At 31.8% G+C, this 18,498-nt stretch overlaps 1 protein-coding gene across 2 annotated transcripts in view; it reads left to right on the forward strand.

Moving 5' to 3' along the window:
• Positions 1-6,803: 6,803 nt before the first annotated feature.
• Positions 6,804-18,498, forward strand: part of LOC143238407 (leucine-rich repeat and WD repeat-containing protein 1-like) — a 41,977-nt gene continuing 30,282 nt past the window's right edge. The window contains exons 1-2 of one of the 2 annotated variants that reach the window (XM_076478578.1): positions 6,804-6,971; positions 14,403-14,625. In XM_076478578.1, coding sequence (XP_076334693.1) covers positions 6,904-6,971; positions 14,403-14,625 — 291 coding nt within the window. In that variant the 5' untranslated portion in view covers positions 6,804-6,903. Of the gene's footprint in view, positions 6,972-7,070; positions 7,291-14,402; positions 14,626-18,498 lie in introns of those variants that run through there. The other variant, XM_076478579.1, reaches the window with a different exon arrangement.

Consider the following 18,498-nt stretch of genomic DNA (forward strand, 5'->3'; position numbering starts at 1 on the left):
CTGGCAAAATGCCATACCTCCACGTAGCATCGTAAGCCTTCTCAAGATCAAAGAATACTGACACAAGATGTTGTCACTTGAGAAAGGCTTCTGTGATCGACATTTCAAGTCGAATCAAGTGGTCCATGGTAGAGTGCTATTTTTGGAACCCACACTGGGTGGGCGAGAGGAGGTTGTTTGATTCGAGGAATCAGTGGTGGGTCTTTAAACTATAAACTCCCACTCCAGTGATCTCAATAATGTGCTGAATGGAGTATCAGCAAACGATACCATAAACTATGATGACCCCTGGTGAAAACAAATTATGGCCTAAGGAGGATCTAGCTATCTTAAAATAATTCTAAACACATACAACTCATTTATTTCATTGATACTTGCTGTAGCAGGAAATGCTACATTATTTATTATCTTACATACAATGCAAAGCACCTGTATGATAACTGGATAACCAGAGAGTTTGAATGGGTCAATTCAGTTGCATTAAGAATGGATGATTTGATAATGTTCGTTTTGAAGATTGGTTCGTTCATCTTGTCTTACATATAAAGACGTTTTCAGGGCAATTATGTCTTGCTTACAAAAAATGTGAGCAGTCATCTTTCTATCCACATGACTGGAAAGTAAAGCAAGGGGAAATTTCATTTGTATTTCTAACTTCAAATTTCACACACTTAACATAACCCATTTATCATTTCATTTAGTCATCCAATGCAAATATCATGGAGGCAAATTCTATATAAATAAACAATGAATGAAAAATATATCCTTCCATTCCAAAAGACGTATTTTCCCAACTCCTGAAATTCAAGAGAAAACACGAAGTTTTATATTTAAAAATGTGGGACGATATCCCATGATACACTGCTTGCCAACATTTTAAGGCCAATGAACATAAAGAAAAAATATGCATTTTGCGTTGTTAGACTCTATCACTTATTTGAGTAGACCTTCGAAAGATTAAAATAAGAAAAGGGAAATTAAAATAAAATACTTTTTCAGAATTTAATAGGGAAAATGTGAACACTATGAAATTATCTTAAATACTAGCTGGTCAAAAGTTTGAGACTACACCAAAAATAAGCCCTAGACAGGGTAGGAAATGCCCAACAAGAGGTCTCAGTAGTGAGTTGCAGGGCCGTCATTGCGAATAACTTCAAAACTATTGTTTTGGCATAGTCGATATAAGCGTTTGCAGAAGGCTGGCTGGAATGTTATTGCAAGTGGTGAAGATGGCTTCTCGAAGGTCAGGCACTGTTTTGAATTGACGTCCATTTCTATAGACTTCCCTTGTTAACCAGCCCCAAACATTTTCAATTTGATTCAGTTCAGGCGAACGCACTGGATGGTCCAAAAGAATCACATTATTTGCCATGAAAAAGTCCTTTGTCCTGCAGGCATTGTGGATTGCAGCGTTGTCCTGCTGAAAGATCCAGTCATTTCCACACAAGCGAGGGTTTTCAGTCAATAAGGATGCTCTCTCCAACATTCCAGTGTAACTCGCTGCTGTTTGACGCCCCTGTATAACCTGAAGCTCCATTGTTCCATGGAAGGAAAAAGCATCCCAGATCATGATGGAACCTCCTCCACTAGCAAATGTCTCTAGTGGGATATCCTTATCGTGCCAGTAACGTTGGAAGCCATCTAGACCATACAGGTTAAATTTTTCTCATCAGTGAACAAAATCTTCTTCCACTTTTCTACGTCCCATGTTTGATACTTCTCAGCAAAGTTTAACCAAGCTCTTTCGTTGTGTGGAAGGAGGCGTGACCTTTGAGACGTTTACGGTTTTTAAAGCCTTTCTCTCGCAGATGCCGTCTTATTGTTCTTGAGCTGCATTCTGCGTCCGTAATGGCCTTATTCTGGTTCGACGATCGGCTGGTGTCTTGCTGGACAACCCGTCGAATCTTCCTGCTCAACCCCGACGAAATTTTCTTTGGCGGACCACTTGAAATTCTCTTTCCGTAATCCTCAGGGTCTTTTAAGAAATTTGCAACAGCAGTTTTAGTATGCCCAATCTCACCAGCGACTGCACGTTGAGAGAAACCTTGCTTTTGCAGCTCAACAATTCTGCCACGTTTAAACTCTGTCAACTTTTTAGCCTTTGTCACGTTTTTACCCAATGTAACATAGAACATATCAGTGGGAGATATTGACAACGCTAATGCTTGAACACAAATGACTAAATTTCGTTACGTGTTTATCGATTAACGCTTCGTTTCAGTACGGTCTTAAACTTTTGACCAGCTAGTATTTAGGCTAATTTCATAGTGTTCACATTTTCCCTACTAAATGCTAATAAGTTTTTTATTTTTATTTTCCATTTTCTTATTTTCATCTTTCGAAGCTCTACTCAATTACGTGGTTTAGTCTAACAACACAAAATGCATATTTTTTCTTTATGTTCATTGGCCTTAAGATTTTGGCTAGCAGTGTATGTCTCCAATACAAGACCCCTATTACAGTAAAGAATGTCAACTTTGGTACAGGAAATCAAGCACATCAAAATGCCGGAGATGTCGATATTGTATTTATACATATCTGAGATATGTGCAGTTTGTATTAGGTTTTGCAAAAAAAAAACAACACAAAAAAAACCAGGGAGAATATATTCAGGAGAGGGAAGCAGTGACATAGCTCAGGAGTAAACTGATGAAGAATAAATAGAAAATACAGTCAGGAACATATTGAATACAAAAATAGAAGCAAAATAAAGTTAGTAATCAATAAGAGATTTTGAAAAAGGAGGCTAGGTGCTGATCCAACTTGACGGGAATTCCAAGAAACTCTTCTTTGCCATATAATAATAATGACCTTGAGGTTTTCTTTCTCAGGATTAAGACATTGAAGCCAACATATTTTTGTATCACAAATAGGGTTTCAAGGCACTTTTAGATTTTGACCAGATTGTTTAAATACAATGAAGAGACAGCAACTAAAACTTGAAGTTCGACAATTTGACATTGAAGTAGCAAATCGATGTAATAGTTAAGTGTGGTATGATCACGAACTTCAATTATACACACGATCCTTGTATTACTATTATGTGGAACTATAGCTTTTAGATCAAGAACTAGCTCATCATATAAGTTCTACATTCTTTTCGTCACATTTATTTGCCTTTTTGTTTGTAAACCTTAAATATTTTAAAAGGTAAATGAAAAGCCTTTGATTGATGGAAACATAGACCCATTATATATATCATATTCGTTTTTCCTGTGCCACAATTATTTGTCTTTCAGTTTGTTTAACATTAGATATTTCAATGTTTAATAACCCTTTACTAAATGAAAAATGTGTTTTGTGTGTTTTCTTATAGCAAAGTCACATAGAGCTATGAGCTATGTCCATCAAGGTGAATCAAGCCCCTTAGTTTAGCACTGTAAATTTGAAAACTTACCGAGGGAGCACTTAATGGAAAACTAGACTGAGTATGGCCACAAACTGTAATTACACAAATAATCCTTGCAGAACTTGTGCGATTGGAAATATAGGTGAAGTATTGATCTATTATTAAGTTACATATATTTCAGGTTTGGCCTAATTATTTGCCTTTTAGTTTGTTAGTGTTGCCCATTTTTAAAAAGCCTTCTTTCGTCCGAATCGGTCCGATAGCAATAGGCATTCTGCCAGCGAATAAGAAATTATAGGTGTCCAACTTTAATGGGATTAGTTCAGAAAATATTTAGCAAATACATACATATGTGTATATAAATTCAATTAAATAGCCGCTTGGAAAATATTATTTTATTCTTTGCTATTGATGATGTGCATGTGGAATAAGTTGAATTTGTTTAGGTCAAAACGTTCGAATTCACCCCAAAATGCGGTACTAGGAACAGCGTAGATTACATTTATAAGGCTTTAAAGCAAGGGTGAGCAACTTATATTTCATAGTGGCCATAACTGTGACTAATGAAAACAACGTTGGTCACACTATTAAAAATAATTAAAAGATGTTAGTTTAATCAAAATAATTGCATTTCAATTAACCCTCAACATGTAAATTAATGGGGTTTTCATCAACAAGTTCCGTGAGATTTGGCTTAATATCTACGCTCAATGAGTATCTTAGCTCTGCCCCTAAATTTATGTCAGTAAGCTGAGATCTGTATCTAGACTTGAGAAAATCTAGCATAGAAAATATTAACTCACACATCCATGTGAATCCAAACATGGAAAATAATTTTGAAATTACTATCTTTAAATTTGGAAGACTCTCATTTATCAGAAAAGGAAGCCATATCTCTCTGATACAACATTTTTGTTTAACTTTCATGTGTTCGACACTTTGCAGGGTCAGCATTTCGTCTTGAAATACACACTTGTCAAAAAAAAAATAGATGAAATTTCCGGACTAAAATTTCCTAAGTCAAATTGAAATGGATCATGCAAAATTTCAAATATCAATTTGAAAATCTTAAATTTGGAGAAACATGATTCAAATTTTTGAGATAGATTTTTTATCCAGTTTACATAGAGATCATCTTTAGCATCAGAGAAATAATGGTTTTTATTATTTTCCAGAAAACTATTAAATTTTGCACAAGATGGCAAATCATTCTTTTGTAATTGTTTCACAAGGAAGTTTAGTTTAATTGAAATTCATGAATAGACTGTGATCGCTCGCTTATTATTTTACCTCTTCCCTGAAACTTCGTATTCAAATTATTCAAGTGAGCCATCACGTCGCACAGAGAGTGCAAATCATATTATCAAGACAAAGTTTCAATTTCAGGAAAATTTTAAATCTTACCTTTTTCAACAAGATACTCTTTTTTTTGAGGGGGGAATAAGGAAGTTTGTTTGTTTTGGAATTTCGCACAAAGCTACTCGAGGGCTATCTGTGCTAGCCGTCCCTAATTTAGCAGTGTAAGACTAGAGGTAAGGCAGCTAGTCATCACCACCCACCGCCAACTCTTGGGCTACTCTTTTACCAACAAATAGTGGGATTGACCGTCACATTATACACCCCCACGGCTGGGAGGGCGAGCATGTTTAGCGCGACGCGGGCGCGAACCCGCGACCCTCGAATTACGAGTCGCACGCCTTACGCGCTTGGCCATGCCAGGCCAAATAAGGAAGTAAATCATTCCAAGACTTTTCCTCTATTTAACCACCTTACACTTGCAAAATCAGCAAGTTCATCGAAAGTACATTCATTACTTTTCTTCAAAGACTCAACAAAACTGTCGATGGATGAGAAAGCTTCGACTTTTAATATAATTCACAATTTTTACAACAATGTTCATCAAATTTTTCAATTCATCACTTTTAAATATCTGAGCACATAAATTTTCCTGATGCAAAATGCGATGGAAGATGCCACCATGGAGTTCACATTATTTTTAATCAAATGCTGTTTCAAAAGAGAAACAAATCCAAATTTCACCCAAGTCATGGCGGGAGCACCGTCTGTTGTGACAGAAACCAGTTTTTAAAATCCAGGTTGAATTTTTTTGACATTTCAAGAAATTTTTCAAAGATATTTTTCCACATGTTCGATCTCGTAATCCACAAAGGCCAAGCATTTCTTCCCTTACTTGAAGATCTGAAGTTACATATCGAACCCAAATATCAACTGTGCAGTGTCACTAACATCTATTGACTCATCTAGTGCTAAATAAAAATACAAGTCTTTTAGTTGTTCAAGCAACTGATTTTCTATGTCTTTCGCTAACTTTAGCATTCTGCAGACAATTGTTCTTCAATTTAATTGCAAATTATTTATCTTTTGAAGAATATCATTTTTTATTTCAATGACCACAATCAATATTTCTTTTATTAGTTCAGCAGCAGAAAATGATTTCTTTTTTGAGCTAGAATCCAAGCTACTTTATAGCTAGCTAACGCAAATAGTTCTATCGATGATAAAAATCTTTTTGGTTTCCATGTTGTTCATGAAGTTGTGTTTTCAGACGGCTAATTTCAGTCATACGATTTTTGCTATAAACTGGAAATTTTACATCAAATTCGTAATGAAAATTGTTAAAGTGTTGCCTAAGATTGTATACTTTATTATTCCTAAAAAACTTTGTTACGCAAAAGACACACCGGTTTACTATTTGCTTCAATCACTGCAAATTTCAACCCCCAACTTTCATTAAAGTTTCGTGTTACGTTTTTCTAGTCACGCATCATTCTCTTTTCGGCAGTAATGCCAGAACCAATTAAATTGTCTTAATGTTCTGAGTGTTCACCATCATCATTCGTTTTCGAATTATCCACTTATCCATATTATGGGATTACAAACAAAATATATTTAAACACTTGAAAGCTGCACACTAAAAACATGTTTGCAAGCATGCAAAACAATGCAAACTCGATAACAAACATCTAAACCATACTGGCGTTACAAAATGGAAGGGGTCTGCGGCAGTGATGAAGCGCGCAACATTAGCGATGACGTGGGGCAGTGCAGTAGCTGATCGCTAAATTTGCGATAAAAGAATAAATGATGGAAAAAGTTGATTCCTAAACTAAAGCTAGCCACAATTGTGCTATCCAATGGTCATGGAGTTGCCCACCCCTGCTTTATAGTCATCCAGCAGGAATTAACCGCCTAAGCTACCTATCGGCCATAATCAGTGATTAAGAGCCTTATACATACAAAAAAGGCAAATGAGATCGAGACGAAAACATTATGCAGAATTTGAAAGGGAGCAATTTCCTAGTAATATGTTTGTCAACTTTGGATGTTCAATTCCCAGCGATAAATAAAGTGCAGACAGGCTATATCTATTGCTCTGTAATTTAATTCTTCAATAAGGCATCAAATAATATTAATATAGAGGGCTTCACGGCAACCTTTACATTTTCACCAATTGGGAATTGACGCGGGATATTTTTTATTGAATTTATGTGTGCAATTTATAGATTGAATCAAAGATTTGAATTACACACAATATGATAACAGAAAGTCTTATTTTAAATCGAAGTGGTTGTAATAAGCTTTCTGAAGTAAAGAAACTAAAGTAAGTGGAAATCTTAATATATTTTTCAAGTGCGGAAACAGATTTTAGTGTCCTAGCGGTAGCACTAACAGTAGCGTTAGACTTAGAAGTTAAAGTGTTAGTACCTGGTCATTGGTAGAACTTAAAAGTTACAGTGTTAACACTGTACAGTCTCTGCTGTAAATGGTAACTAACAATTTACTGCTGGTACTTCTAAGTCTAAAGTATTGAAAGTTGGTAGGCAAACACGAGTTTTATAAATTATAAAAATAATTATATATCGCGAGAAAGACGCGGATTAAATGTGACTAAAATGGTTTCCACAAGTAACAGAATACAGGTAAAGCCTGAAGATCAAGTGTGGTCAACTCAGTTACTGCCGTACCAAATGTTACTATTCATAGGTCCAGTAATCATGGTTTAGTGACATTGTTTGCTAAGATGATTTCTGTATTTTCTAAACACTCTCCACCATACCATAATATACCTTAACCTCACATTTTATAGCTAACTGAAATAAATAAGTTTTGTAAAATCAAGCTTGACCAACAGAGACAGAAAGGTGCAGTCAAATCTTAGTAAATTCCTTTGTGAGCCAGTCAAAATTAAAATCATTCATGAAATGAATATGTGGAGTATCAATAAATAATTATTGGTATAAATAAGTTAATATATAAAAAAGCCAGTGGATTTTGGTAACACTACATTCTAATAATGACTTTTATGTCATGTTGCTTAGCAACAAAAGTATAACTTAATACTGTTAATCTATGTACCGAATTCAGTCTCCATTGATTAAATATTTATTTAAAATTAAGTACTTTGTTGACATAACAGAAAATAGCTTGGTTCAGGAATAATTTAAAATCAAATTGATATTTTTACTTTTTTCAAGATAAATTTTATGCACTTGGCTCTCGTCTAGGTGATCCCACACTATGTTTTTACTTTAGACTTGTTATATCAACACTGGTGACACTTATAAGACTTCATGGCATTGGATCCTTATGGTCCCTCATAACTAAAATTATAATGGGCAGATAGTAATTTAAGAGATTTAACTTGATTACTATGATGAGAGCTTTGTGGATTGTAGAAGATCAAGAAAGTTAATCAAACAGGAAATTAAGAAATCATAAAATGTAAAGATTAACAGTAAGGATTTCTTTAAACATGTTAAAGATGAGCAATAATTAGGATGGGAATATAGTTTTTGAGGATGATAAAGTAAGGCTAACATCTGATGAATGACTGGGTTATTAAACCTTTTCATTAATTTTTACTAATGAAGATTTAAGTGAGATTTGTTTTTGTCCTTGCTAAATGGAAAACACATTTAAGAATATTACATTAATTAATTGAAGGAGATTATTGGATTGGATGTGTGAGAAGTGTCTCTGTTGAAGTTACATTTTTGTGTATTTTACCAAATATTTGGAATAATTAACTTATTAAAAATAATTAATACTGATTTTTACACTGAATGATCTCCTGTACACTGTTATAAATAAATTTAATCCCAAAATTAATTTAGATGAAATCACTTATTTTTGTAACTAATGATGGAATGTTGTTATTTTTAGTTTATATATTTAACAACATCTCTGCAAAATATGCAAATTTAATTAAAGTGATATGTATAACAAATAAATTAATGATTTTTATGCTATTAGTAAGTTAGACATAATGTGCAGTCTTTTAAAGTATTTTTGGTATTAAAGCATCATGTATGTTAATAGGCTATGGATACTAAATATGTGCAACATTATTGTGTTTTACATGTAGTGTATAGGCATACCATGTATTTTTTACATTTAGTATATCATTAATATTGAGCTCCTAAATGTTCATCCAGTGGCTCTGAACACTGCTCTGTTAATTTTCCTTTTATTACTTTTGCTTACGTACAAACTTTAGAATTTTTGTTGTTTACAATTTATAGTTTGTGATTTATGTTGCCAATTCTGTTTGTGATTACTTTATCCTTAAGTTCTTAGTAGTAGGGTTTCTGTTTTACTGAGTACTATGTATATTTTTTTTTTAGGTATACTTTTTTTTTTTTTTACATAAATGGCTAATAGTGATGGAACAATTTCAGTTATACTGGCTCATGTTAAATGAAATAAAACGTGATTTAGGCAACAAAGGATAGCTAATGTTAGTAAAGTGAGATCAAAATCGAGCAAAACGTTTGTAAGTAAGAATCAGAAGTATATTTGTTTTGTATGATGCAGGTATCAGAATTATTATTACTTTTTTTACTTGAAGTTATTCTGCTTTGAGCTAGCATGGCCTCATGACTGTAGGGTCTTAGGTTCAACTCATATTTGCCTTCTGTTGACTAGAGGAAAGACAACTGGCTAGCAGTGCTCACTACCAATACTTGGATTACTTTTTGGAACATTGTACTAATCTGATGTAGCTGGTTTATGGGCTTGTCAATAAAACAATTAGCAAATACTAGTAGCCCATCTGCACTTATTACTAGTATTATTATACAGGGTGTTCGGTAAGTCACTGTGCACTTATATATTTATTAACAGACAAAACTGCACAGTGACTTTTCAAACACCCTGTATTATAATAAAATGACAAAAGACTGGGACTTATAGCGAACAAGGCCAGTTCTTTACCATTGAGCTATCCATAAGTGAAGCTATCCCCATTAATTTTTATTTGTAAAGCTTCTCACTATTCACATGATCACTGCTATATTATGATAGGGACAAAGACCATATCATATGATGTTTTTCACAGACTTATTATTTTTATATGTTAGTAATATTATGTATTAGAAGTTATTCTGGATGAGTCTTTGATTTATTATGTGCATTTAGGTGTTACAATTTCAAATAGTCAGGAAATTTGAATTGAATTTGGCAGTTAATTGAATTTTGATATATATCAAATATAGGACACTTGCCAACAAGATTGATACCTTAATATTCTTTATAGTATGAGTATATTTTAATATACAAACAACAATACAACTTATAATAATGGTTTATATACAAGAGTTTTACAAACTATGCCAAGTCTTCTATCTGGCCTAGAACTGTATATTTCATTGACAGTTCAGGTTTGCTACAAGCAGATTAATTCTGAGTTGATACACAAATACACTTCACTTAATGGGAATGCTAGCTAGCAGTCTTTTCTTGACTGGCCTCACACTACTTACAAATTAACTTTTTACTAAAGAAGATACCTAAGGCCCTTGTAGGAGTACTAACATCTGAAGCTAATTCTCTCAAGATGAATGGTTTATAATGATCAAAATCTATTAATATTCTGAGTCAAATTATGTAGTTTTCCAAGACTTATACTGACTGTTGCAAACTAATGATATTCTGTGTCTGTCTTTTGATGTGTTGATTCATAAACTCTAGGCAAAATTCTTGAAAGTTCATTTGGCCCAACAATATTTGAAGATACACTAGTGCTTTCATAAAACATATATTATTGATTCTTACTCTCGAGAATCTTATACAAACTTAGAGAATGTGCAGAACTTGTGCAATACACATTTAACAATACGAGTTACATACATTTCTAAATATATAGTAAACTGAAACAAACATAGATATTAAAATAATATTAAACCCATTATGGTAGTAGTAATAACACATAGATCATGTATGTTTCAAAATTTAAGCCGTGTGATTTGAAAAACTAACTCAAAAAAGAAAATGGGGGTAACTCTTGCTGACAAATTGAAGCATGCCTGCTGAAAATCAAGTTTCACCTGTATCTTTATATAAAAGTACTGGGAAGCAAACGACAACAAATTATCCATTAAGGTATATTAAAATAAATTATTATAATAATGATAGAATAAAATCGCAATTATATTTTAATGTATGACAGTATAAGTTTATGATCAGTGTGCACTTTATGCATGATATAATTCAATGTCAATTCCTATCATGGTTACATTTTGTTGACCAGTTCAACTTGAAACTTGATCACACATATAGCAGCTGCAAGTGTTCCCTATTGTTTATTGATAAGTACAGAAATATATAATTATGTTCTCTGAACATTTTTTAATGGAAATATATAAACTTTTCAGTCAAGTTATTTTCAACAGTCAGTGGAGTTACTGCAAATTTTTTTTTCTTAGTTCTTGTATAAAATATATTGTAACTACAGTTTATTTGTACATAATAAGTCATAGAATATGTTTTATATTGTTATTTTATACAGTGTAAAGTATTGGGTTGAGGAATAATTCATGAGCGTTTTTTCAAGATAAAAATATATATTCATAAATGAAACGCTTTCGCAAAATATTTCATGTCATTTGATAGATAATTTTTTGCTCTAATAGATGGTGTGTTTGATTTTCATATGTCTTTAATTTTTGCTTTCATTTTCAGCTCATTAAATGGAATGTCAAGTGGACAAAATCGAGCATTTTCGACACCATCTGCTTTTCGCATTTAATTTCTTGCAATTTTGTTTAAAACAATGCATACTATATACCTAGGTATTACATGAAATAAAGTATTATAATAAATATTTTGGGTGTAATGTGTTCATGCATTGAAGTATTGTATAGTCTTGCATGTAATACTTGAATGAAATTATTTAAAAATGTTCACAAATTATTCCTCAACCTAATACAATGTAGAATGCCATATTTGTTACTTTAACCCTTTCACAACAGCTCTGTATAATATACACAAGTTCATCTACACATTTGCACATGTTAAGTATTTGTACAATAACTATTGATGCAGCATGTCTCTCTTCACAAAATTTGATACACTTTTACTAAAGGTTACAAGTATTTTGTAAGTAAAAAATCAAATGTTTTAATGAAATTTTTACTAAAGATTTGTTTGTGAAAATAGTCTATTTCATTACTAGTCTGAATGCAAAGTGATTTCTTGTTATGATTAAAAAATTATTCTTCATCCCCAAAATCTTAAATATTATTTATGGAAACCCTAAAATCTCCTAAATACATTTTAGGTGTTTGTTTTAAGCAAAACTTTATATATTTTGTTATTTTCTATACTTTAACCATGTGGAGTCTGTCACTTGATCAACCTCATGTCCATCATAAAAAATTAGGAAATATAAATTATGCTTTTTATGTGCTGGAATGACTACATATTATAATGCAAAAATACAAATGTTTAGTCTAATTATATTACATGTCATACTACTATATATGAATACTATATATTTATTATTTTTTATTATATTGCTCTTCCAGTCATGGCTACCTAACATTACATTAGCTTGCATTGATGTGGTGCATGTGCACTCGGGTTAGTATCCAGTAATATAAAACTGACCTGTAGTCTTTCCTGTCATTGCTGTGTTTTAGTGGACTAGTATTTTGTGATGTAGTCTCATTTCAATTATTATATATATGTATTACTATTTACAAATAAATTATTAAGCTTATATTTCTTAAAATATGGAACAATAAATCAAGAGATAAAGCAAACAATTGTCTCTTTTCACTATGACCTTTGTACTCCATTGCTGCTGGACATAGATTGCTAAGCCTTTTAAAATTTGAGAAGTGGGTAATAATAATAAAATGATAAGTAACTACACTGATACAATAGAACTCTGCTATAATTTATTAAGCTTAGTAACTGAGATTTATTTAGATTTTAAAAATTATGAAACCTCAAATAGACTAAATGCAACACTTACCTCATTGAAATCTTGGATCAAAGGAACGTTGTTGCATTTTCAAAGATTAAAATGGTGGAAAAACTATTCTGGGAACATTCTAAGCTGTTGATTGGTTATTCACATGTCAAATACTGAAGTAAGTGTGTATAAGGGACCATTTGGAAAGAGTTGAATGGGGCCCATGTATGTGATTCAGTACATAAGCTATATCTCAGCAAAATAAAAAAGTATGAGGCTCTAATTTTATATTCTAGCTTGATAATATTAATAATTTGAGTTCCTAATTTGTACTAAACTATAGACTTAGCATTTTGACATCACAAATGTCTAATTTTTCAATATATCACATGACTCACTAAAACCTGTATTTAAATGTGTTCTTTTAATAGTTACTTTTAAATTAAGAAATTAACTTGTACATAGTATTATAGTTTGAATTATAATATACAATTTGATTACATACTTATTGATATAAGTTTATAAAATAGTAGTACAATAAAATTTTGAATGCAAGTTAACAAGCACGATGAAATGGCCTTTGAACCCTGGCCCATTGTGAAAGGGTTAATCGAGTGAGTGATATAGCATTAAGATTTGTAAGTATAAATTCACTGAACATTGCTTATTGCAAATCTGTTAATACACTTATATTTATAAGTTGTCACATTGTTAAGAGGTTGTTGTGACTAAATGGATAAGGAATAGAGTTTTGTTAGCATTTGCCCCTAGAAATTTATGGATTCCAGATTTGTTAATGCCTGTTATAACTTCCACTAAAACACAAATTCATGAAAATAAGAGGGGTGTTACAAACATATACTTGCTCACACACACACAAATTGAAGAAGTGGAAACAGTAAATTTATACAGTGTTAAAGAATACAGTTAGGTAATTATAAATTATAAACATAACACAACATAATGAATCAGTAAATCTACATATTTGTAATGGGTACTGCAAGTTAATTGCTTTCCCTCTATTTGACAGTGCAAAATTAAGGACTGCAGCAGATAACCTTAGTAACTTTACCATAGCTCAAAAATAAACAAATATAATGCTTCTGCATCTAAAAGGATCAGAAAATTTGGTAGCAACTGGAATCATAGCAAAGGCTCTTGAATTACAAGGTAACCACTCTAATTACTAGATCATGCTGACTCAAAGCTGAGCAGGTTTCAGTTAATGATAAAAACATGTAATGCTAAAGATCAGGTTTTAGTATCTGCAATGGACAGAGCACAGATAGTCCTTTGTGTAGCTTTTTGCTTAACTTGAAATGAAACCAATGTAATGGCAATATATTGATTACTCGAGTAGTTGAAATAGTTAAAAAAACAATGCAAAAATCAACAAAGTATTGAACAGTAATTTTGATTAATTGATTATTTTTATAATAGTTATTGTAATTTCTATTCCTTGATAACTAGAAGAAAAAATATCTGAAACACTAAGTGATAATTTTACTGTACACTTATTGATACAATTAATGCTCATAGGTAATCACTTATATTGATTAATTAATCAGCTCTGATTATAACAGGGATCCAGTTTGGTTGTAATTCATTAATAACAACATTAAATAAATAAAATATCTAATCAACATTCAGAATCAACAGCTGAGATTGTTCCTGTTGAAATTTTAGTTGAATACTTCTTGGATCATTACAATGTCTTGAAAGCATTAAAAAGGGGAAAACATTAACTGTTCTAGATTGATTTTTTAAATTATATCATGTAACTATGTATTAGTAGTAAAATATTTTAATTAAAACGCATCTTCTATTATTTTCTAGTCTCTCGAACCTTGGCATTAGAAGTCTTGACAGTGATGGTTTAAAGTTCTTAAGCGAGTTGGAGAGCTTGGACATTTCAGGAAATCATCTACGTTCCATACCAAACTTGAATTTACCACAGCTGAAAGTGCTAAACTGTGAAGATAACATGATTCAGGACATAAGTTTCTTGCACCAGTTCTCACAGCTAAAAGAACTCTTTCTGACAGGCAATCCTCTCTCTGTAAATATCTTTATTTAATATTTATCAAGATTTTTTTAATAGTTTATTATATAAGTACTCTTATTGATGTAATCTCTGACTGCATTTATACTCTTAAATCACAAGTAGCATGATTAATGAAAATGAAGAACTTGAATTGGTATAATCATTCCTATAATTAATTCACTAAATTTGCTTCCATAGTATCAATAATGTTGTTTTTTTATAATGTTAGAGGATCACTATTTTTCTTTTTGAATTTCCATGCATTTATGATACTTAATTTTTGAATATTTTGTACTCACCAAATAGACAATGTATCATGACCATTGTTGATTCCCCCAACATAAATAGGTTTCTTATATAAAATTTAAATTTAAATCCCCATTTGATAGTTAGTGTTTCGATGTTGTAATGTATTTTGAGTAACAAGTGTTCTCATTGTGCTCGTAACTTTAGTTGCCAAAATGATTTTGTGTTGAAATGGAACATTTCTGTCATTCTCTTTCATTCAATTTATATATATATTCACACACATAAATACCTTTTGAATTGTGGTACAAAAAAATTTGTTAGGTAAATAAGTAAATGATTTTTTTACCTGAACATTATTTTAAACCATAACAAAAGCTTAAGGAGAAGCCTTATGAACCAGATTCAAATAGTCCATTACAAATTTAAATGACTGTGAATCACATTTGTGTGACATCGATTTAACAACATTGTGTATTTAGTTATACGTCAGTGGAGTATTACATTACCGTAAAACCATGTCACTCGGATATGAGTGACATGGAAGTGAAAGTGTCGAGTATTGTGATGCTAAAGTTGATCAGAAAAAAAAAAGTTAATTGTATATTAACAAGCAAAATTATTTCTTCCACATTGTTTCTTTTAATTTATTAGCCATCATTCACAGTTTCAGCAATCATCTAAAGGTTTTATTGTCTGGAGATTAAGCAAAAGTCAATCAGTTAAAAATATTCCAGCTCTTAAGAGGTGCTATTTGTAATAAAGTGAAATGATGGATAATGAATCTTAGCTCATTTTTATTTTAATAATTCTAACTTTAATTGCTAGTCATGTTAAGTGAAATCTAGTAATGATTATGTAGCTTTTATATTTATAGAACTAATTTTATGCATAATGCAATATATGTTCAGAAGTTATTCATAACATTGTGTGCACTTTGAAAATGACTTGCACATGAGTTGCAATATAGTGTGGAGTTATGTCATTACTAATTACATCCAGAAACATCATCAGAAATTATTAGTAAAGTATCAATATTTTAAGTGAAAATATACCCATTGGATAACATGGCTGACAATACTTTAGTTACATTAAATTTTCAGCATAAAAGTATAATTGTTGTGTACTAAGTACTAGAGTTTTGTGTATGCTTTTTTGAATTTAAGTTTTTCTGAAGGCTTTTATTTTGTTTTTGTAGCAAATCTTTTGTGGGAAAAATTATTTTGTCAAAGTTTAAAAATCAAAGAGTAATGCTTTTTTCAGGCATTTTGTTTTAAATGTTAAATATATAAGTGGTTAGTTTTAAAAAAATCATTGTTTTAAAGACTCTTTCATTACTGCATTTTTAATGGCACTTTAAATTTTGCAGTGAAATGAGATATGAATTATTATTAATTTGCATACTGTGGAAAGGTCTTATTTTGTTGCTTTAAAGTGAGTGCAATATCCAAGTATGAATATATGGTGTAGAAATTGTAAGTCAGAGTTACTTAACTGTTTTTTTATTTGAAAGACTAAATGTATTTCAAATATAATTTAACATGAAAGATAAAAAAAATATTATGTTAGTGTTAATAGAAATAACTACATTGAAAAAGTAAAGGGAGTGAATTTCTGTGTATATATTTGAAGTTTGAAAAACTTGAATATGATGCTGTTATCTATTGACATATGTATGTTAACATAGTCCTTAGTTATATTCACAGCTCATATGTGGTGACATAAAGTTCTTTAGATGAAATACGTTATCTTTAAAGATAGTAAAATGTATATCTGAGCAGTGTACTTATTGGAAATTATTGTACTTCTCAATGTAAAATAAGGAGCACCTCATCTGCTAAATACCCAGGTGATACAATATGTTTACAAAAGACAGTGAAGCAGTTGTAAATGTTACAATGACTTTAGGCATCTTAAGATAATATAAGATATGCCATCAAGAACTATTACTTGAGTATTGATAAAAACAATTAAAATTATTTATCACTATTTCCTGTTGAAGTTAATATATTTAAATTATTATAGCCCTGAGTTATTTTCATATTTTTTATGTGATGACATGGAGTTCTTTAGATAAAGCACATTATCTGTAAAGTAAAGATAATACAAAAGTACATCTGAGTAGGCTATTTATTGTAAAACACTGTACTTCTCAGTGCAAAATAAGGAACACCTCAACTGCTAAACTCTGGAGATACAAGGATATGTCTTTTATGCTATGGCTTCTGATTATGGTTTTTTCTTTTCTTGAACTGTAATCTTATGTCCTTTTGTCTGATGAGGTGCTCTTCTTTCTTCTTTGTCTTTGTCTTTTCAATTATCTGATTCTTTCACCTTCTTTACCTTACTCTTTGGCTCTATCTCAACCCTTCCTCTACTCACTGAGGTTCATCATCAAATTCCCAGTGGTTTAGATGGGAATACTTTTTCTTATTTATTTGCCACTTTGGCTTCTGTTTCTTCCTACACTCTCTGTTTTGATCTGGTCTTTTGTTTTTGGGATCTCCTCTGTAGGGTTGTTTTCCTTTTGGGTATCTTCACCATCTCATATCTAGGACCTTTGCTTCACCTCTTTTCATACAGGTTAGGCATTTTATGGTATTTCAGATTTCTTTAAATTTGAACTAAAGCTGCTCTTTTCTCCAGCAGTTTTTGTTTCCTTAGTTTCCTGACTTACCATTCATAGGTACCTTTGTTTGCTAACAAGCCTTGAGACTCATATTGAGCTAATGTGTCCTATTTTTCTTCCAATCCTCTCTCTTTCACAGGATTGGCCTTTTGGACCCATTTTGGTAGGATAAAACAAGTGTTACCTTTATTTTGTTTTCAGTATTTATCATGTCTGAGCTGGCTCTTCACACATTTTAAGTCTGTTTTGGCTCCCACTCTGTAACTTTTCCTCCTGAGAATTTTCTGTGAGGGGTGGACTTGATTCTCTCCCTTGCATCTGTACACTGTAATGATCTTGGTGTCCAAGGCACTTTTTTTCTTCCAGCATAAGGGTTCACTGACTTTTGGGGACTCTTGGTTCTCTGTTAGTCTTTGTTCCTCTTATTCATGTGTGCATGCATCTCCTTTAAAAGGCTTTGGTTTAATGGAACATATCCTGCAATCTTTGATTTCTTTTCTTATGTTTCTTCCTTTGTCTCTACATATTTATGCCATGATAGTTTGATCATTCCAAATAGCCTTAGGTATTCCACTCACAACCCACTCAACTTGCATCTTTATACTGATATTTCTCTTTCTGGTTGGAGCATTTCTTTACTTCTCCATCCTTTATTCAGAGGAATGTTCTCTTCACATATTTCATGAAATGGCTGAGACATATCATGCTTGCCAGTTTTTTTGTTATTGTTGTCAGGACATCTTTTTTAATCTATTTAGATAATTTTATGGTTATTTTTCACATCAATTGCTGTTAAGATATCTGCTCTTAATGTCTGTTTTCACACTTGAATTCCTATATTAGGTTTATGTCATCATATCCCATGCTTCTCCACTAAGCAACACTTACCTCATGAAAGTCACACCCCTGAGCCTTGTTCCCTCTAAATTGCATGGCTGCACAACAACCAATCAAATGCTGTACACTTAGTTATTCCATCTGTGCACACCACAAGTAATGGTGAGGAACTTCAA

Source organism: Tachypleus tridentatus, chromosome 13, assembly GCF_004210375.1.
Source record: "Tachypleus tridentatus isolate NWPU-2018 chromosome 13, ASM421037v1, whole genome shotgun sequence".
Classification (NCBI taxonomy): Eukaryota; Metazoa; Arthropoda; class Merostomata; order Xiphosura; family Limulidae; genus Tachypleus; species Tachypleus tridentatus.